General features: G+C 42.9%; 2 protein-coding genes across 2 annotated transcripts; one reads left to right on the forward strand and one right to left on the reverse strand.

Moving 5' to 3' along the window:
- Window positions 1-5,846: 5,846 nt before the first annotated feature.
- LOC149768653 (uncharacterized) lies at window positions 5,847-12,289 on the forward strand. Its single transcript, XM_089923523.1, has 2 exons — window positions 5,847-6,729; window positions 12,149-12,289. Exons 1-2 carry the CDS (start codon window positions 5,883-5,885, stop codon window positions 12,160-12,162), a joined length of 861 nt encoding a protein of 286 aa, XP_089779649.1. The 5' UTR covers window positions 5,847-5,882; the 3' UTR covers window positions 12,163-12,289.
- Window positions 12,290-16,762: 4,473 nt separating this feature from the next.
- LOC149768654 (G-type lectin S-receptor-like serine/threonine-protein kinase LECRK3) lies at window positions 16,763-21,727 on the reverse strand. Its single transcript, XM_089923515.1, has 7 exons — window positions 20,277-21,727; window positions 19,843-19,965; window positions 19,486-19,631; window positions 19,178-19,388; window positions 17,618-17,855; window positions 17,386-17,536; window positions 16,763-17,290 (listed from the first exon to the last, which is right to left on the reverse strand). The coding sequence occupies exons 1-7, from the start codon at window positions 21,604-21,606 to the stop codon at window positions 16,985-16,987; spliced, it is 2,505 nt and encodes an 834-aa protein (XP_089779641.1). The 5' UTR covers window positions 21,607-21,727; the 3' UTR covers window positions 16,763-16,984.
- Between the last annotated feature and the right edge of the window lie 833 nt (window positions 21,728-22,560).

The raw sequence follows: 22,560 nt of genomic DNA on the forward strand, positions 1-22,560 counted from the left end.
GATAGCCGTAGGAGGAAGTCAAAGTTAAGAATGTAATCAAGTCATTTTCCCTCTTTTTGCCTAACTACTGACAAAAAGAAGCTGGGATTGAAACAGCCCGTGTTCCCATTAGCAGACGCACTTATTTACGCTTATTGACTTCAGTGACTTCACCGGCAATAACATGTCAAATGGGCAAAAGCTACAGATGTAGCAGAAACCAATACTAAATATTAGAACGTAACGAATTGACAAGCTTGATTCAACATTTTTTTGGTCAAAAGCCTGATTCAACATTCAATTAACAATGGCAGCAGAGGACTGCAGACTTTCAGGGGATCAGTCTGTACAAATCGACACCCAATCAGTGAATCTGAATGCTAAGAAAAAGGAACCTTAGAACTGCCCAAAAGTTAGGAAGGACTTATCCTTCCATGCCTGAAAGAAACCCCTAACAGCCAGAACCAAACCCTCAATCCTAAAAAGAAGAGTAATCATCTGGCACAAGAATTCACACAATGCCCAGTTTTTTCTTTTGTGACGGCTGAAATCAGACACAAACCTGAATGTCTGCCCGCACCCGGAGACCTTGCATTTGTAGGGGCGCCCTCTTGTGTGAACCCGGATGTGCTCTGTAGTGGCCCATGCCCACTTGAAGGCCATGTTATAAGCCTTCCAAGGGCACTTAGAATACAAAAAGGCGTTTATCGCTTTTGATCGCTCCCGGCTCGCTTTCGCATAAATAAGTAGATCTCAATCCCTTGAGAGAGAGAAGTAGAAGTAGGAAATTCCAATGCTATAAATCACATCAAGATCCGGATCTCTGATTTACTGTGTCGTGGGTATACCCATGATTTTCGTGTTATTGTTTGTTTGACTTTGGTCTTTGACTTTTGGATTTGGTACGACAACATTTCCGAGCCTATATTTACACAACCTTCCCTTTAGAGGGGCCTTTCATCATCATGGACACACTGGTGCCGCATCGCATACTTGTGAGAATGGAATCGCTTCCTGTATCCCTCGTGGAGTGAGAGCTCTCCCCGGGTCCTAAAACTCATTTGACACCCTTCAACATCACACTTGAAGGCCCCTTGCCCTTATCTTCGCCCTTCTAAACAACCGATTTCTCTGGCCTCTTATTTCTGCTCTGCTTCTCGCTTGCTCTTATTTCTGCTTCTCACATACTGTACGAGAACTACTCTGGTTGGAGTCTTATTATGTCTTTCTACATTCTGAGGGGAGTTATCATTACCCGCATGGCCGCATTGAGACTCATGTCTCTAGTGTTTTCAGTGACTTCCTGCATTCCTAAGCCATCGACGACGGAAACAGAACCAGTATTCGCCGAAGTCCTTGAATACCAGCATGAGAGATTACTTGTTTTCTTGATCCCGAGCGGGATCGCCATCCCCGCTATCGCGATCAAGAAGGCGATCGCGAGTGGGATCGCAATTTCAACGGAGGCAAAATGGTAATTTAAAAATTATATTTTATTTTTGATTAAAATAAATATGGTTTTTATGAATGGTGTTAGAAGAACCGTTACATTAGAGGTATTTGTGCAAAAACAATATTTTAAAAGGGTACGTATATAAATATAAGTTTAAGAATGTATTCGCGCAATTTTGAATTTTTAGAAGGGCATTCATGCAAAAAAACTCTAATTTAAAATATCAATAAGTTTCTACAATTTTTTACATAAAAAATAAATTTTATCATATAGAACTGAAATAATGTTTTGTTGAGATTTTATTTATTCTATTTGATTTTTTTAAAACATTACTCAAAGTATTGGTAAGTTTTATATATCTTTCGATATTTATATAAATAGTTTTCGAAAAATAGGGATGACTCATAATTATTTTTTAGAAAAAATTATAGAGGACATCCACTCGACTTTGGGCTAATCTCAAAGACATCCTTAAGGCTTTAAAAAGTTTTAGACGGATTCTTTAAGTTTTCAAACTGCTCCAAACTAGTTCTTCGACTTTCCGACAAGTGGATGGTATTAGTCTGCCATTTAAATAAACAAAAATACCCACTCCTTTTTTTAGCCTATTACAACGACTTTTTAAGATCCACGCAAGTTGATGAATAATCCAAATTATCCACACAGTCAATTTGAGATTTGTGCAAGTGGAAGAATAATCATGATCGTCCATTGATCGCTTTGAGATCTATGCAAGAAGATGAATATTCGGATCATCCATGCAGTTGCTTTGAGATTTGTGGAGATAGATGAATATTTAGATTGCTTTGAGATCTGTGTGGGTGGATGAATAATCCGATCATCCACTTATCGCTTTGAGATATATACAAACACATGGATATTCAAATCATTCGCATGGCTTCTTGGAGATTCGTGCATGGAGATGAATATCTAGATTGCTTTCAGATCTATACATATGGACGAATAATCAAAATCATCCACCTATTGCTTTAAGATCCATGCAGATGGATGAATATTTGGATCTTTCCTTAAGATCTCTGCAGGCATCATCCCCTTCTTTCTCTCGAGTTGCCTCTTCTCCACTTCTTCCTCTTCCCTCATATTGTTAGCGACTGATGGAGAACTCACATGGCAACATCAATAAGTCTCTCACAGTAGCACTAGTGCACCACTCCCCTGTTTGTGGCAAATCCCTCTCTTCTCCCCACAGTCAAAGGCTCCCCACATACCCAAACCCTAATTTCTCCCAAATTTCTCCTAATCTCTTGATCTCTGGCTCCAAATTCCACCCCGATGATCTTTTGCATGGTCTAGTTTTGACCTCTTTAGTTGCCTCAATGCATTCTTACCCCACCAAGCCTCAATCTCTCAAGCTCAAACCATCCACAACCTCTATTGGCAGCAGTGGGACCTCGGACAACCAGGCACTAGGGGCGCCTGTGAAGATCCGAACTGAAGTCGGCAAGGAGTGCCGACTTCAGTTGGTTCATCGTGGTCGTCCCCACGACGACCACGCCGGCCGAACGGCCAGCGGGATCTCCGCACACCCCCCCCCTCTTCCCTCTCCCTCTCTCTCTCTCTCTCTCTCTCTCTCTCTCTCCCTTTCTCTCTTCTCTGAGAACCCCAATCCTTTCCCATTTCATTTTTTTTCCTCCTCATTTTTCCCTCTTCTAGAGACGGTCGCCGGAGCCGTAGTCGCCGCCGGAGCCGCCAACGCCGCCGGGGATCCATCGTCGACGACCGGAGGTGAGGAAGACAACCATCTATCTTTTTTTTTTTATGGATTTAAAAGGGAAAAGAAAGAGGGATGTCAACCGGCTTTATTTCCCTATTTTCGGGAATTTTTTTTTTTGTGGGATTCGGCCGGCCGATGGTGGCCGGCCGAGGTCAATCCGGCCGAAATGGGTTCGGCCGGAGGTGGGTGAACGGGGGCCGGACTTCCAGCCCCGGTCTCCCTCTCTTTCCTCCCTTTTCTTCCTCTCTCTCTCTCCTTCTTCTCTTCTTCTTCCCTTCCGTCGCTTGTGACCGTGGGGTGACCGACGGCGGCTGGCCGAGCGCCGCCGCCGAGGGCCACGGTCGGCCGCCGAGGGCCGACCGGAGCCACCAGCCACTCCCCCCTTCTTCCATTCTTCTTCTTCTCTCCTTCTTCTTCCTCTTCTCCTTCTTCTTCTTCTTCTTCTTCTTCCGGCTGGGTGCTTTCCTTGCATCGTTTTCCATGCCCTATTGGTGTCTCAAACCACACAAATGAACTTTGGGTGTTTCCCTTGCATCAATTTCCGTGCTCTGTTGGTGTCACAAACCAGACGCAAATGAACTTTGATTTGATTGAACCATCTTCTGACTGTGGATTTGGTCTAGACTTGGGTTGGTCTAATTTGAGTGTAATCTGGTTTGTTAAGCTTGATCTAATCTGGGCTGATCAGAGCTGGTTTGGTGTGGGCCGGTTTGATCTAGATCTGTAATGTGGTTTGGTTCAATTGGGCCTAATATGTGTTGGGCTGAGTTGAACCTAATTGGATCTGTGGGCTGGGTTGGTTTGGGCCCGAAATCTGATTTGGACCTGATACCTGGTTTGGTTCAATTGGGCCTAATCTGTTTTGGGCCACAATTGACTTGGGTTTAAAGGGTTCTGATTTTAGGGTCTATGTTTGATCTTAGGGGCCCATTCTTGGATCCATGAACTTAGGAGTTTAAGGGTTTGAAAAATTGTTTAAATTATGTTTCTTAGTTAATTAAATAATTAATATTTATATTTAACCAGGGGTTCGTGATATTTGTGGCAGGAATTTTTAAGCGATCCCAGGTAGGTGACCTATTGCTTTAAAGTAGAATTTTAACATGTATCTTGCATATGTTGATGTTATGTTTTATTATTGGCATTATGTGTTAGATTTAAAATTAAATATTTAAATTTCATAAATTGTTATATGCTTTACTGATGGGAGTATGATTATGACTTTAATTTGGAAAGTTGATTTATTGATTTTTAAAATCCGCGTGACTATAGTCTAGGCCCCGCCAATGAGATGATACGTTGGCCTTGTCGACTTGTACTGAGGAACTAGTTCCGACACCGCGACCACCGGTGATAGAATAGTGGCGGCACAGGGGTGCGTTTTGCTCTTCGGAGCGGCTCAGTGGAGCGTGATTTTGGCACCAGGGGGTGCGGCACAGTGGTGCGTTGGCTCAGTGGAGCGGCTCTTCGGAGAGTTGTATTGGCACTTCGGTGTAACCATGCCACTGGGTGATGTGGCCGTAGTCATGCGGTGGAGTTATTTTGAGTCTCGGATCGGGTTTACGTATTGTCGTGTGGATTTTTGGATTTATGAGTTTTAGTTGCTTTTCATATGCATCATGACATGTTATATGATTACTTTATTGCATGATGTTGCCTACTGAGCTGTTAGCTCACCCCTACTATTTACATTTTTGCAGGTGATGATATATGATTATGGGGATTACGGGATGGAGTGATCATGATGTAGTTAGCCAGTGGATATTGACTTTCTCTTTTGACTTATGTATATATGGACATTTGAATTGAAAGTTGGAATTTATCTTTGTTTAGCTATTGATGTGGAATCTGATCAATCTGCCTTGCGTGCCTGCGGGGTCCGCCCTGCAGGTGCGCGGCGTCTGCTCGCGCCCCGGGCCCCCGGGTTCGGGGCGTGACAGATTTATTGGTATCAGAGCATAGGTTAAAGATCACTAGGGACATTAAAATAAAATCATAATAAATATAATAATAAATAATAATAATTAAAAAAAAAACTTAGGAATATAGGGACACATGTAAAGAAATGAGAGTGGGGTAGAAAATCTTATGGGTGGATGGATCCAACACTAATGAAGTGTTATTAAAAAAAAAAAAAAGAAGAAGAAAAAAAAAAAAGGGAATATAGGGACACATGTGAAGAAATGATAGTGGAGTAGAAAATTTTACAGTGGATGGATCTAACCCTGATGTTGTGTTATTTGTGTATGTATCAGCATGCCGCCCCGCCGTGCACGTGTGGCACCTCGCCGCCTGATCGAGACTATCGGAAGTGATCCAGCCACTTCTCATCCGACTGAGAGAGTCCAGGAGGATGAGGCTGATCAGACAGTACTGGATGGACCAGATCATGGCCAGGAGAGCAGGATGGGAGGTCCGACCCAGGTGATGGAGCTGATCAGAGAGGTCGTTGGGTTAGTCCGACAGCAGAGGGGACCACAGCAGCTATTTCCCTCTGCTAGTTCTTCAGATCAGGGGAGGAGTATAGCAGAGTTCAGGAAGTTAGCTCCTCCGGCCTTCAAGGGAACTACCGATCCCCAAGAGGCCGAATGGTGGATAGATGAGATGGAGAAGGCCTTCAGGGCCATGGGTTGTACTGAGGAGGAGAAGATCAGATTTGCCACCTATATGCTTCAAGACCGGGCTCATCATTGGTGCGAGTCTGTAGAGAGGACCATGATGCAGGATGCAGGATCTGTGACCTGGCCGGGATTCCGCATGGCCTTCTACTCCAAGTATTTCCCTTCCAGTCGTATCAGGGAGCTGGAGAGGGAGTTTCTGAGCCTCTCTCAGGGGAGTATGACTGTGGAGGACTATGAGGCTGAGTTTGATCGGTTGTCCCGTTTTGCACCATCTCTTGTCCAAGACCCTAAATCTAGGATGAGTAGATTTGAGGAAGGACTGAGGCCTCGCCTGCGTCAGGGTTTAGCTGCTGTTCACTCGAGTGATTATGATGACCTAGTTGACAGAGCTAAAAATATGGAGATCATCTGGAAGGAGACACAGGATGCTCAGAAAGGGAAGTCGAAGAGGACCAGGGACTTTGATTCTGACGGTGAGCGGCATCTGCGCCGACCTATGCAGTTCCGTCCAGGAGCAGGGCAGCGAGTTCCATATGGGAGGACTGCACCGGATCACAGGGGGATATCAGGAGTGTGCTTCAGGTGTGGCCAGACTGGACATAGAGCTGTTGAGTGTCGTCAGACACGACCTGGTATTGGAGCATGTTTCAGGTGTGGTCAGCAGGGCCACCGGATAGCTGAGTGCCCTCAGACTCAGACTTTTTCTGGAGTTTGTTTCGGGTGTGGTCAGCCAGGTCACAGGATTTCCAGTTGTCCTCGTACCAGATCCGCGCAGAGGCCACCGACTTCTATAGCTCCTCAACGACAGACTTCCTTCACTCCAGTACAGGCTACCCAGTCAGCTGTCCCCAGGCAGCAAAGGGGAGGAGGATCTCGTACCCAGGGACGAGTTTATGCACTGACCCAGCAGGATGCTCAGGCATCCAACACTGTAGTGACAGGTACACTGTTAGTATCTTCCACTTATGCTTATGTGTTATTTGATTCTGGTGCTACGCATTCTTTTATCTCATCTTTATATGTGCATAAGTGCGATTTACACTACTCTTCCTTAGAGAGGGAATTATGTATTAGTACTCCAGCTGGGGTTACGATGACAGTTAGTCAGATCTGCATTTCCTGTCCAGTACTAGTTGAGGATAGAGATTTGAGAGCTAATTTGATTGTTATGAATTTACGTGACTTTGATGTAATCCTGGGTATGGATTGGTTGGCTGCATACCACGCTACCATAGACTGTTTTCTGAAGAGGGTGACTTTCCGGATCCCGGGTACTGATGAGTTCAGTTTTATGGGTGATGACTGGGGGGTCTCTTCTCAGGTAGTGTCTGCTATGCAGGGCATAAGATCTCTTAGAAAGGAGTTTCCCATCTTTATGGCCGCAATTGCAGATTCTGAGCAGTCTGAACAGAGAATTGAGGATATACCAGTAGTCAGTGAGTATCCTGATGTCTTTCCTGATGATCTGCCTGGCTTACCTCCTGATAGAGATGTCGAGTTTGCTATTGATATAATCCCTGGTACTGCACCTTTATCTAAAGCTCCTTATAGAATGGCCCCTGCTGAACTAAAGGAGCTGAAGGACCAATTATAGGAGCTATTGGATCTAGGTTTCATTCGACCTAGTGTCTCTCCTTGGGGTGCTCCAGTATTATTTGTCAGAAAGAAAGATGGTAGCATGAGACTGTGTATTGATTACCGGAAAATTAACAAAGTGACTATCAAGAACAGGTACCTCCTGCCCCGGATTGATGACTTGTTTGATCAGCTTCAGGGTGCCCAGGTGTTTTCAAAGATTGATCTGCGATCTGGATATCATCAGTTGAGGATAAAGGAGTCTGATATAGCCAAGACTGCCTTCCGCACCAGATATGGCCATTATGAGTATCTGGTGATGCCTTTCGGGTTGACAAATGCTCCAGCTGCATTTATGGATCTGATGAACAGGGTATTTAAACCTTTCTTGGACAAATTTGTAATTGTGTTTATTGATGACATCTTAATCTATTCCAAGAGTCATACTGAGCATGAGCAACACTTGAAAATTGTTTTGGAAATTTTGAGACAGAATCAATTGTATGGGAAACTGAAGAGATGTCAGTTCTGGCTGGATCAGGTGATGTTCTTGGGGCATGTGGTATCTAAAGAAGGAATTATGGTTGACCCGAAGAAGATCGAAGCTGTAGTTGACTGGAGCAGACCGACAAATGTATCAGAGATCCGCAGTTTCCTTGGATTAGCCGGCTATTACAGAAGATTTGTAGAAGGCTTCTCTAGTATTGCTGGGCCCTTGACTCGACTCACTCGCAAAGGAGTGAAATTCGAGTGGTCGGATCAGTGTGAGAAGAGCTTCGAGGAATTGAAGCGCCGGCTAGTGTCAACACCTATTTTGACTCTGCCAGTCACGGGTGTTGATTATACTATTTACAGTGATGCCTCCAAGAAGGGTTTGGGCTGTGTGCTGATGCAGAATGGAAAAGTTATTGCCTACGCCTCTAGACAGCTCAAGCCTTATGAAGAAAACTATCCCACACATGATCTCGAGCTTGCAGCAGTTGTATTTGCTCTGAAAATATGGAGGCACTATTTGTATGGAGAGACATGTCAGGTATATACTGATCATAAAAGCCTGAAATATCTCTTTACTCAAAAAGAGCTGAACATGAGACAGAGGAGGTGGCTGGAGTTGTTAAAAGATTATGATCTGACTATCCACTATCACCCTGGAAAGGCAAATGTAGTAGCAGATGCACTGAGCCGGAAATCTTCAGGAAATATTGCAGCCTTGATTACTACTCAGAAGGATATTCTGGAAGATCTGAGGAGAGCAGAGATAGAGGTGTATCTACATGAGGCTACTATGAAATTGGCAAACTTGCGAGTCCAGCCTACACTTATTGATAGAATTAAGGCAGCGCAAGTTGATGACCCTCGACTCCAGAAGATCAGGAGGGATATCGAGTCTGGTACACAGTCAGATTTCCGTATACATGAAGATGGCTCTTTGAGGTTTATTAACAGAGTCTGTGTTCCAGATAATCCTGGTCTGAAGAAGGAAATCATGGATGAAGCTCACAGTACGGGATATACAGTGCACCCAGGCAGTACCAAGATGTACAAGGATCTGAAAGCGGTGTTTTGGTGGAATAACATGAAGAGGGAGATTGCCCAGCATGTATCTCAATGCTTAACTTGTCAGCAAGTTAAGATTGAGCATCAGAGACCAGCAGGTATGCTACAGCCTCTGCCGATTCCAGAGTGGAAATGGGAGCATATCACTATGGATTTCGTATCAGGGCTACCTCGTACCCTTAGAGGTCATGATTCAGTCTGGGTGATCGTAGACAGACTGACCAAAACAGCACATTTCCTAGCATTTAAGACTGGGATGACACTAAGGAGATTTGCAGAGTTGTACATTGAGCAGATCGTGCGGCTGCATGGAGTTCCAGTATCTATAGTGTCTGACAGAGACTCCCGATTTGTGGCTCATTTCTGGGGCAGTTTGCACAAAGCTTTGGGGACCACTCTTAGCTTCAGTACAGCTTTTCATCCACAGACAGATGGGCAGTCCGAGAGGACCATTCAGATTCTGGAGGATATGCTGAGAGCCTGTTCTATTGACATGAGGGGTTCTTGGGATCATCATCTGCCGTTGGTAGAGTTTGCTTATAACAATAGCTACCAGGCAAGTATTCAGATGGCTCCTTATGAGGCGTTGTATGGTAGGAAGTGTAGATCACCTATCTGTTGGGATGATGTGGGGGAGAGGAAAATTCTGGGTCCAGAGATTATTCAGCAGACAGTGGAGAAGGTTCAGCTGATCAGAGAACGACTTCGGGCAGCTCAGAGCAGACAGAAGAGTTATGCTGATATCAGGAGGCGGGATCTGGAATTCCAAATCGGAGATCATGTTTTTCTCAGAGTGTCCCCTTCTAAAGGGGTAATGCGATTTGGAGTTCGGGGTAAGCTCAGCCCGAGATATGTGGGACCATTCGAGGTTCTCGAGAGAGTTGGAGCTGTTGCTTGTAAGCTGGCACTTCCACCTGCTTTATCGGGGGTCCATTCTGTTTTCCATGTCTCTATGTTGAGAAGGTATATTGCTGATCCAAGTCATGTGATTGAAGTAGCACCTTTACAGCTCCGTGCAGATCTTTCTTATGTTGAGCAGCCTATCCGTATAGTGGATAGGAAGGACCAAGTTTTGAGGAAGCGCACGATTCCTTATGTAAAGGTGCAGTGGAGCAATCACAGTGAGAGAGAAGCTACTTGGGAGCTGGAAGAGGAGATGAGAGAGAAGTATCCTGCCCTGTTCTCGGATTGAGGTATGTTTTAATTTCGAGGACGAAATTTCTTTTTAGTTGGTTAGAGTATGAAGATCCGAACTGAAGTCGGCAAGGAGTGCCGACTTCAGTTGGTTCATCGTGGTCGTCCCCACGACGACCACGCCGGCCGAACGGCCAGCGGGATCTCCGCACACCCCCCCCTCTTCCCTCTCCCTCTCTCTCTCTCTCTCTCTCTCTCCCTTTCTCTCTTCTCTGAGAACCCCAATCCTTTCCCATTTCATTTTTTTTCCTCCTCATTTTTCCCTCTTCTAGAGACGGTCGCCGGAGCCGTAGTCGCCGCCGGAGCCGCCAACGCCGCCGGGGATCCATCGTCGACGACCGGAGGTGAGGAAGACAACCATCTATCTTTTTTTTTAATGGATTTAAAAGGGAAAAGAAAGAGGGATGTCAACCGGCTTTATTTCCCTATTTTCGGGAATTTTTTTTTTGTGGGATTCGGCCGGCCGATGGTGGCCGGCCGAGGTCAATCCGGCCGAAATGGGTTCGGCCGGAGGTGGGTGAACGGGGGCCGGACTTCCAGCCCCGGTCTCCCTCTCTTTCCTCCCTTTTCTTCCTCTCTCTCTCTCCTTCTTCTCTTCTTCTTCCCTTCCGTCGCCTGTGACCGTGGGGTGACCGACGGCGGCTGGCCGAGCGCCGCCGCCGAGGGCCACGGTCGGCCGCCGAGGGCCGACCGGAGCCACCAGCCACTCCCCCCTTCTTCCATTCTTCTTCTTCTCTCCTTCTTCTTCCTCTTCTCCTTCTTCTTCTTCTTCTTATTCTTCTTCCGGCTGGGTGCTTTCCTTGCATCGTTTTTCGTGCCCTATTGGTGTCTCAAACCACACAAATGAACTTTGGGTGTTTCCCTTGCATCAATTTCCGTGCTCTGTTGGTGTCACAAACCAGACGCAAATGAACTTTGATTTGATTGAACCATCTTCTGACTGTGGATTTGGTCTAGACTTGGGTTGGTCTAATTTGAGTGTAATCTGGTTTGTTAAGCTTGATCTAATCTGGGCTGATCAGAGCTGGTTTGGTGTGGGCCGGTTTGATCTAGATCTGTAATGTGGTTTGGTTCAATTGGGCCTAATATGTGTTGGGCTGAGTTGAACCTAATTGGATCTGTGGGCTGGGTTGGTTTGGGCCCGAAATCTGATTTGGACCTGATACCTGGTTTGGTTCAATTGGGCCTAATCTGTTTTGGGCCACAATTGACTTGGGTTTAAAGGGTTCTGATTTTAGGGTCTATGTTTGATCTTAGGGGCCCATTCTTGGATCCATGAACTTAGGAGTTTAAGGGTTTGAAAAATTGTTTAAATTATGTTTCTTAGTTAATTAAATAATTAATATTTATATTTAACCAGGGGTTCGTGATATCTGTGGCAGGAATTTTTAAGCGATCCCAGGTAGGTGACCTATTGCTTTAAAGTAGAATTTTAACATGTATCTTGCATATGTGGATGTTATGTTTTATTATTGGCATTATGTGTTAGATTTAAAATTAAATATTTAAATTTCATAAATTGTTATATGCTTTACTGATGGGAGTATGATTATGACTTTAATTTGGAAAGTTGATTTATTGATTTTTAAAATCCGCGTGACTATAGTCTAGGCCCCGCCAATGGGATGATACGTTGGCCTTGTCGACTTGTACTGAGGAACTAGTTCCGACACCGCGACCACCGGTGATAGAATAGTGGCGGCACAGGGGTGCGTTTTGCTCTTCGGAGCGGCTCAGTGGAGCGTGATTTTGGCACCAGGGGTTGCGGCACAGTGGTGCGTTGGCTCAGTGGAGCGGCTCTTCGGAGAGTTGTATTGGCACTTCGGTGTAACCATGCCACTGGGTGATGTGGCCGTAGTCATGCGGTGGAGTTATTTTGAGTCTCGGATCGGGTTTACGTATTGTCGTGTGGATTTTTGGATTTATGAGTTTTAGTTGCTTTTCATATGCATCATGACATGTTATATGATTACTTTATTGCATGATGTTGCCTACTGAGCTGTTAGCTCACTCCTACTATTTACATTTTTGCAGGTGATGATATATGATTATGGGGATTACGGGATGGAGTGATCATGATGTAGTTAGCCAGTGGATATTGACTTTCTCTTTTGACTTATGTATATATGGACATTTGAATTGAAAGTTGGAATTTATCTTTGTTTAGCTATTGATGTGGAATCTGATCAATCTGCCTTGCGTGCCTGCGGGGTCCGCCCTGCAGGTGCGCGGCGTCTGCTCGCGCCCCGGGCCCCCGGGTTCGGGGCGTGACAGCGCCCATGGGTGGAGGAGAAGCCCTTCCTTATCTCCATGTTCGCATGAATTCGAGTCATCTACCTGACTCCGAGATCTATGTAGATGGATGAATAATGTAAGCTTTAAGATTTGCGCAGGTAGATGAATAATCTGGATCATCCAAACAGTTGCTTCGAGATTTATGCAGGCGGTTGAATAATCAAGATCATCCACTAGTCGCTTTAAGATTTATAATGGTGGATAGATGTTCCTAGTCATGTATTGGTCGCTTTAAGATCTATATTGATGGATGAATAAAAGAGTTCGGAGCATTTTGATATCCATGCAATTGATGATCTAATGGTGGATTTGTATGAAGGAAAATGAGTCCTGACATTACTGTGCGATGGGTGATCCTTTTGTAATACGAAAAGCAATTTAGTTAGAATACAATTTTATGCTATCACGTGATAGTCACATGATGCTACTATATTAATGGCAATAAATGATGGAGTTTGGAACAATTTGCAAATTTGAGGAATCTATTTGAAGCTTTAAAGTCGAGAGGGTGTACATAAGATTGGCTTAAAGTTGATGAGGTGTCCCTATAATTTTTCTTATTTTCTATTTCCGATAATTAAAAAATTATAAAATGTAGACTCATATAGTTTAAATGATAAAATTTAAAATAAGAATTTATCACTAACTATACATATATTTTCTAATAATATATTTTTTATATTTATTTTTAAAATATTTTTAGGAATTATTTAATATTTTAAATTATAACTGGGTTTGATCAATTAACCCGATTAGCAGACCACTGGCCTACCGACTCGGACCCTAATTACTAACATATGGGTATGGATTGATCTGTTTCAGAAAAAGCATCAGACCAATTGGGTCTTTATATAAATAAGCTGCACCATGATGACAATGGTCCTGCCTGGCCACCTGGGTGGCTGTACACACGCCTCATTCTGGTTAGACCCTCTTCTTTATTTCATTTCCTTTCGTTTTATTCTTATCCTTCATTCATGATCTGTAGTTGAAGCTTGATTTCTGGATTTTCTTCAAAGAAAGTGTAGTAGGATTTAATAGATGTTTCATACATGGTCGTACCAAAGTTGCCAGCAAAATGGTAGCCAAATATTGCGTTGCCATCCTGACAATACGGGCATTGCAATTCAAGGTAACAAGGTCAAGCCACAATCTGCATTTTTCGGTATATGTAAACCTTAAATGTTCTTGAGGGTCACTAGAAACCAAAATTTGTCTCTTACACATACTGTATGTCTGTATCTGATGAAACAAATAGCTCAACGCAGACCATTTGTTTATCTGGTTTGGTATTGAAGACTGATCACTGCAAAAATCAAAACCGTATCCTACCAAAGCAAATATTTTGCAGAGGGGAGTATATTGATGATCCCAATCACTGCAGCTAGCCAAGTCCAGCTAGCCTTTCAACGACGACTTCTCCCACCTTTGACGGCTAATTTTGGCCAACGACTACAACAGCCAGCCGCTGCAGATCGTGGACTCTCAATGCTGAAGCCAAGAGCGCGCTGGACGTAGAGCAATAACCACAAACATAATTAAGGTTTCTATTAGGGAATGCAACCATGGCATATAGAAATTTTTGCAGCACTACCAGAGTTTATATATAGTTCATAATAAGAAACTTGGTACCAATTTATGTTTAATAAGTATTTACCACAATTTTCTCTCAACTTACCCCTTGTAAGAAATTGTGACTCAGCCTTTATGAGAGAAATTGTCACCGAGAGATGAACTCCTGTATCTTTCGAGGTTTCTCAATGTAAGAAAGCTCCACCTTTTTTTGGTTACTGAACATGAACTTTTGATCCATGTTAATCCACTGGACTACAAATAAAAAAATTGGTAGCAACAAAACAGTCTCTAAACTACTAGAGCACCTAAGCTAAAAAAATTAGTCTATCTAGGTTATATTATACCTTCTATTAATTAAGTTAAGATTACCGTTTCGAATTATATGAAGTGCGTGACCTACTAGGTTCAATATAGTCGGCTTGAGTGCGGACTTTAATTTATGGTTCAGCCCGAGTCTTCCATTCAACAGCATTTCCTATCGACGAGGTCTAAGCGGAGGTTTTCTCTCCCCCGCCCGTCTTCCTCTCCTCCTCCGGAGCCTGCGTCACCATCGACTCCTCTTCGTCGATTACCCGGCGGTGGGGACGGCGGCGCAGCGGCTGGCATTTTTATCCATCCACCAAGGAAATGCAGGGAGCCATGGCGGTGATCTCGAATCAGAGGAGGAGCTGACCGCCTTCGATCTCTTGGGAAAACAACCGTTTCTACCTTCTCTTTCGAGGCCCCACTTGCGTCGGCCGTAAGCTTCCCCTTCTTTTAAGAACCCCAAAGGAACACTAATTCTAGCTTCTGATCTCAATCGGTGGTCGAGCTGACGAAATCCAGGTGAGTCCATTCCTCCATATATTTGAAACCACCATTATTTTTATGCTAGATCTTCCCAATTTTGCCACCTTAACTCTCACAATATTCCAAGTTCTTAGGTCTGTCTAAGACTTATCAAGGACTGGTCTGTGCTATGTAATGCCAAGCATAAGAAAGGTCTTGGCAAGTTGGCCAAGTTCCTCTCTGGCATTGACCTGTGCACCCAGCTTTATCCGAGCCTTCTTCTTCTTCTTGTTTCCTCTCTCTTATTGTTTTCTTTCTTCTCTCTGTATCACCTGTTTTGTTTTGGTTGTTGAAATCTCCCTTTTGTCTCTTTCTCCTCTGCCTTGTTCTCCATCTTGTACATCTTTCTTAGAAGTTTTAATAAATTGGCCGGAGCTTAGTCCCTTCTTTTCTATTAAAGAAAAATCTCACAACGATTGATGCATCTTTCCCATCATGAATTCATTATATATAGTTCCGATTTATTCGACAGGAATTGGAATGACCTCAGTCTCTTTGTACTCTCTGTTGTTTTTATGCTAAATTTTCAACTTTATCCATTTTAACTCTTGCTCGGTCGACTGATAATGGTAATTTGTTCGTGTAAAGCATTCAATGGATATTTAACCATTACGCCTCATGTTATGTCGGTTGATGTATCGCTAGTTTTCATTTACTGTTTCCACGATTGATTGAAGCCCTCAAGGATCGATTTTTACCTTATCGCAACTACCAAATTACATCTGGATCTTATCCATAATTCATCTATATGATTCTTGTTGAGCTCAGCAGGGTTTCTGTTTTCTTTGACATAACAATGGAGGTGAGGTTTGTATGATCAAATAACAGAAAACTTACCAAGTATACTGCTGCTTCTTTTACTGTAAATATCTTAAGAAAGAGGGTTCCATAGCTATATTGTTCCCCTTCATGTATTATAAACTTCGATGTTTTCATCTTTAGCTTGAATACAGTTTGTAGACATAGGTCTGCAACAAAGTAAAGTTGAAAGGTAACAAACATTTGCTCATTAAGAGGAAAGGGGCAAAAAATGAGGAAAGGAGATTAAAAGCAACCCAGCAATAGAAATAATGAAAATTATGTGGAGGGACAAACTTGATAGGACTCTGTAATTCAGTCAAGCTGCTTGATACTAGGCGTTACTAGTATCAAAAAATTTGCACAGCAATAAGAGAACCAAAGATCTGGATTCCAGTGGTGTATCATACAGAAAGGCAGGAAAGCTACATGTAAACAATTTAGTTTCTGGCTTTAAGATGCTTCTAAACTTGACAATCTTCAACTAGGGGTGACATGTCAATATTATGATTTTAAGCAGAATACAAAAGGAAACAGGCACCAAAATTTTCTTATTAATGCCTCCATACTACAAAGTAAAAGACCATAAGCAAGCTGGATTATAGTCCGGTGCTGCACTCCATTTGGAGGACTTTCCAGGTTCGAGCATCAGGAGGAGCTTCCCAAGTGCCTTGACCTAGGTGATTTTTGCATCATTTCTTCAAGAAATGACTCATTGTGCCTCTGTTGATACTCTTAGGGAAAAGGAAAAAAAGGACCATAAAGTTCTTATTAAAAGGGAATATTATGCTGAGTAAAAATCAGGAAGGAATTATTCTTGGTCAAAGATTTCTATATGATTAAACTTCCAAATTCTCCCTGGTGTTCTAATATTAGTGAATTTTCAGTCGCCATTTCAGATCACTGTTAAAAAAAATATAGTTTGGTCAGGTGCTGCTGATCTCCAAAGCTTTGATGAGGCATTTTAAGCTGACATATATAACCCTGGACTATGCAGTTTGAGAGGTTCAAAAATAAGGTACTTTATTTTGTAGTATATTAAGCAACAAACTTTGCAAGATTATGGGATGGTTGTGAGCTCTATGAAGCAATCTGATGGATTCAGCAACATTAGTAAGAGAAGATTTAGAATGTAAAAATTTGCCAGAGTTCTAGATGAAATATAGAATATGCTTTACCATATACTTCAAATGTCCTGGGCCTTGTTGAGAATCCACAGAACTGGGACAAGTCAGACTCCTAGGTACAGTCCTCCCTACCATACAAATGAAGGTTTAACTTGAACTAAGAAAGTCCATACCACCCAATGTTTAGTTTGTTGGTAACTGAAGTTGTAAATTAACTAAAGATGAAATGCTTGTTGAGGCAAGTATCTCATCGACATTCTGGCATTGTAGTAGTCTCAATTACTGCAGATGAACTTTGTTCCAGGGAAGACCCGCTTGTTTCTTTAAGAGTCCTTCCTACACAGAAACCAGGCCGGTTAGGCTGGGGTAGTGCCACACCTTCATTGCTTAACATCAAAACCACTTCTGCCATAGTTGGCCTATCGTCTCTCCCTTCCTGAACACATAAGAGACCAACTTGCAAACATCGCAATACTCTAGATGTAGGATAAGAACATCCCATTGCTTCATCAAGTAGCTCCAAGCATCTACCATCCTCCCATAGTTTCCATGCCTGTAAGTTGTAACGCATGCACATGTCGACATGAATTGCAAATTAACAATGATATGAAGAGTGATGAACACTACTGCATTCATTTGAATACTTACATGTCCTAGAAGGTTCACAGAAGATTCAGCTTCATACACCATTCTAATTTTCTTTCCACTTAAGATCTCCAATATTATAACACCAAAGCTGAATACATCAGATTTCACTGAGAAGATGCCTTCCATTGCATACTCTGGTGGCATATATCCACTGCATATCATTAGCAGATTAGTAGATCAATTGATTATGGTAGCACATATTTTTGGTGTTGCACTTATAAGTAGAACTTACTATGTCCCAATCACTCTCCTTGTGTTTTCTTCATTTTGGTCTCCTTTGAAAATTCTTGCTGTGCCGAAGTCTGAAATTTTTGGATTCATGTCCTTGTCAAGCAAAATGTTGCTAGATTTAAGGTCCCTGTGAATTATTCTTAACCTTGAATCTTGATGAAGATAAAGAAGTCCTCGAGCAATTCCCATGATGATATCAAGACGCTCTTGCCAACCCAACTGTGCACTTTTTGTTTTATCTGGTCCAGCATTTAAGTTCTTGTCAGCCATATTAAACTTTTATGATACTAAGCTAGTTGTTCAGTATGTATATAAAGCATAATCTACTCTGTCATTCACATGTATGAAAGCCTTAAATGCCATTATTAACCTTCATTTATATCTTGAGCACGATAAACATCTTCTAAATGAATTATAACATAAAATAAACGCTTTCTCGGATATTCATTAGATGCGGTGTTCTAATGATTGTTTGCTAACATATGTTTTATTTTTCATATTGTCCTTGACTTTCTGTATACAGTGAAAAATAAACAGCTCAAAAGTGAGGACTGTTGGGATCAACGAAAGACATTTCTTTTTGTTAGAGCATTTGAAAAAATATATAATTTACATCCTATTGGCACCTCCCTCTATATTTTTTTCTTATTGGTGTCTCTATAAGCTGAACAACATTAATAGAATTTTAATTGCATAAGTTTGAGCTCTCATTTATTTCATCCAATCCAGTATCGTGGGGGTTCAGGTCAGATATGTGCATTTAAATGAGAACAGTGACATGGTGTGCATTTGCAGGTTACCGAACCGATGAACAAGTTTACAACATATTTTTAGAAGTGGAAATTCAAAGCGTCGCAGTAAATAATGAACAAGTTTGTCTGCCACAAAATGATCACCATGAGTTAAGAGTAAGTTTCCTTCTAAAGAAAACGTAAATTTTTAAGTAATTGCTAAAATTTGAACTGCGAAAACTTTGCATCTCAGCTCCATCATATATGATGATATTTGATGCCCCCCAACAGGAACTGGTGCAATGCAAACAGTGAGATTGATGTTCAATAATTACCAAGTCGAAGGGTTCAAACTTGTGCTGCTTGGCTCTCAGTTGGTACGGTAACCTACTTGATTAACTGAGACAACTTTTCTCATATATTTCATGATCCTAACAAAATCAAACTCTTCACATAATATGAGAACTAAACTTTATATCTTCTCAATACCAATCTAAGCTTGAATAATAAGCAAGTCTGCTTTTTTGTTTTTTGAGTAAAATACTGGCGAGCTCATCACTTTTTTCTTGGAAGTAACGAAATGAAAGAGCAAGTTGAAGCCCCCCCTTCAGCCAAAAAAGAGTAACATATAGCAACTGAAGTCAATTTTTAATTATTGTAGTCATAGTAGTTCTGGTCTCCGTCTCCTAAAATTCTATTTTGATTAATCAAGTCATGGTACACGTGACAATCAATTTAATAGGATGTGGTTATTTCTACCATTGCAAAATGTTCATCGACCTCATATCATAAATATAATAAAAAGAGGTATAGTAGTATTGAAGCTGAACCAAATATGAAGGTGTCCAAGCTCCTGTTTGGCATGTACTCATAGATCAGCATTCTCTCCTCGTGTTGAATGCAGCATCCCAGAAGCCTTACAAGGTTTCTGTGTTGAAGTTTGGCTATTAGCACGACCTCATTCTTAAACTCATCCACGCCTTGTACAGAATTTTTGGACAGTCTCTTGACAGCAATCTCTTGTCCATCTCCCAATTGACCCTGCTTAATTGTCATTTTTAAGATCTAGATTACAACACCGTCTGTTAAGACAAATCAGCCTGAATCAAATATTATTATCCAAAAATCAGAAAGCTACCTTGTAAACTGGCCCAAACCCACCCTTTCCAAGTAAATTATCTGCAGAGAAGAAATTAGTAGCACTTTCTATCATGGACAAATTAAACAAAGGTAACTCCAGCTCCTTCCCTCTGTTTTCATTGAAGTGGAAATCATGTGATATACCTGGCAGATTGATTTCATAAATAACCGATCAGTTTTGTGAAATTTTTGAATTGTTTTATTTTTATGACATTCCTAGAAGCTATTGTTGCAATAAAGAAATTAAAATTTATATTCAAGAAACAAGCTACTGAAGAAATGCATTAATGTTGACTGCCAATTATATGTGATTATTCATGTGCATGCATGTTAGTTAGTAAATTAGTAAATTTACCACGATTTCTTATCTTCTTCCACACAAGTAGCCCAAGACAGAGCAATAGGAGACCTCCCAGCACCAAGGGAATGAGTACGGCAATCACAGGCTTCCTCTTACTAGAATCATCCTTTATGGAATCTGCATGGCGATTTTTTAGAATTAGAAATTGTGCTCCTACTCAATGTCGTAGTGGCATTTAAAATATTAAAAACCAACATGGATCGCTCTTATACTTTCTCAATACATCAGAAAGAAAACAGATTTTTCTTATAATTCCTGCAAAAGGTTATAAATTTGGCCGATCATTGAAGTGTGGAAGATCATACTGAAATTTTTAATGGAAATGAACCCAACCCCCCCCTGTTTTCAACCCGGCCTTGTAAGAGTAATGGGCAGCCTGGAAGAAGGCAAATTCAAAGATTTAACATGAACATATGATATAGACTTACCTTTGGATACTTTGGCTACTTTGATGAAAGCCTTTCGGTCCACATAGGATCCCATCTTTCCGTTGGAGAGAGGGAGCCTCTTCTTCCAACAATTTCCACCGTCATCCTGGTAAACAGCTACCGCACAGTTGCAATCACGTAAGCATTTCCTTTTACATCGCTCTTCATCGATGGGAGACGAATGCTCGTAGGCAGATAAAGGCCAATCGACATTGATCATCTCTTTCAATTCGAACTGTGTCTCTGTCACCGACTCATTCGTTCCACAGATCTGAGCTGCAAAATTTGGAAAGCACCCTTTGTACTTCCTGCTTTGATCCTCGAAAGCATAGCCAGGTGGGCACTCGCAATCCACGCTCCGATCTCCACCACCAGACACACAGTAGCTGTTGAACCCGCAGGCACCACTCCCCGTCGCCGTTGTGATTTCTCGGCAGATGTCGGGGGGCTGGAAATCGACCACGGTCCAACCGCCGCCGCCGCCGCTCGTTGTCGTGTTCTTTGGGTAGACGTACTGCCTGAAGACCCCATCGGGGTCGAGTGTTGCCCTCTGGTAGAAATCTCCGACCGAGTCCATTCTCCCCGATGAAAAATTCATGAACACGGTGTTGTTAGTTAGAGCCAAGTAGATGGTACCGGACTCATCGAAGACAAGCTGCGATCCATTCCCACTCGTTCCGGAACTCCAGTAAGGATCATATTTGTAGCCAGATATAACTTCTATTGGATAGAACGTCAGATTGCCGTCGCTTTGGATGATGAGATCGAAGCGTCCGCCGCAGTACTCGGTGTCCATCAGTCGGGATCGGAGCTCCTTACCTGGACCCAGAACTTGGGACGGCAAGATGGTGTCGGAGGGGTTGTCGAAGCTTTGCCATCGGACCAAGCCATCGCTGCTTGCCAATACGAAGTTGCCGTTATCGAGCATGGCGGCGTATGCAACGCTACTGTTGACTCTGACGCTCCATACCTCCTTGGCGTCATGGTCCTGGAGCGAGAGCTTCCCGTCAGTGGCGAGCCCCACTGCGGCCCCAGCTCGCACCGATTGGTTTCCATTTGCATACCAAGCTACGGTTTTGCTTTCTATCTTGTCGAACCAGATGGCGAGCAGGAAGTGGTTGCCGTCGGTTTCCAAGGGTCGAAATCCGAAGGCGAAGTCGCCGGAAGGCGAGAACCAGGCAGCTGTTTGGCCGGTCTGAGCGGTGCGGGAGGAACCCAAGCTTATCTTGCCGGAGATTATAGTTTGAGCGTACGTTGAACCAATTATTAGCAGTATAATTTGGGGAAGGAGAGGCAGGAACAGGTGGAGAGGGAGCCGAGGGGATTCCATTCTATGGAGTTCTTTGTCCGCCTTAATGATTTTTATTTCATCATTGAGCTGAGGGGGACCAGGGGTTGCAGGAATGTTCCTGTTGTTATCTCACGTTTAAATTGCTGGGTGGAACATGGGAACCGCGGCAGTGACGCCCAAGTGGGGATGTGGCTTTGAGCATTTTTGAGTGGGAAAGTTAGCAAGACTTATATTATTGTTTTTTGTTTGGTACAAAGACTTATCTTATTGTCGGTGATCCCTTCTCTTCTCAATGGCACCTCGGTGGAGGAGCATAGCTTAATCAATGTTGTAACGCCAATTGTGAGATAGATAAGTGCGCTTATTTAAACATTGTAAGTGACCCCCAAGATCACAAGATCAACCACTCATCGCCCTCTCCTCTTGCTTTCCTGCCCTAGTCCCTCCTCTTGCTGTTACCATTGCACTATGTCACTCCCTTGCGTCATCACCAACTCCTTCCTGTTGTGGTTGAAATCTGGCATGAGGGTGACCACGCCGGAAGAAGTCGAGGAGACACCGGCCGGGACAGAGAAAGAGGGTCACCTCCTACGCTCCGAAGTACTTGCACAAAGCTTTGGCTGGAGATTCCGGCGAAGTCCCTTCGATGGCTAAGTTAGCCGGACTTTTAGAGAAGTATCTGAGTGCCTTGGCTGACCTCTTGTAGCTTATAATGGCTTACCAAATGACTTTTCCTACCTTCTTTTTATAGGGTAAGGGTCTCGGCCGTTATCTGAAATTCCAAGTTGATTCGTGATCAGCTGGTCGTTAATTGGAGGCAGCGTACAGCATGGAGATCCATCCTGCGGGCGGAGAATTCGGGAGATATCTTTCCGGATCTATTTTGAGGGTCTGCCACGTCTTTCTAAACGGAAGTGGTCGAGGGAGTCCGTAAATGCGTTGTGTGCGCACTCACTCCGAGATGTTACCTGGTGGTATGCGAGGAGCCAATCA

The sequence above is a fragment of the Phoenix dactylifera genome, chromosome 1, assembly GCF_051530095.1.
Source record: "Phoenix dactylifera cultivar Ajwa chromosome 1, Ajwa_hap1_PhDact_Kaust_v1.1, whole genome shotgun sequence".
Lineage (NCBI taxonomy): Eukaryota > Viridiplantae > Streptophyta > Magnoliopsida > Arecales > Arecaceae > Phoenix > Phoenix dactylifera.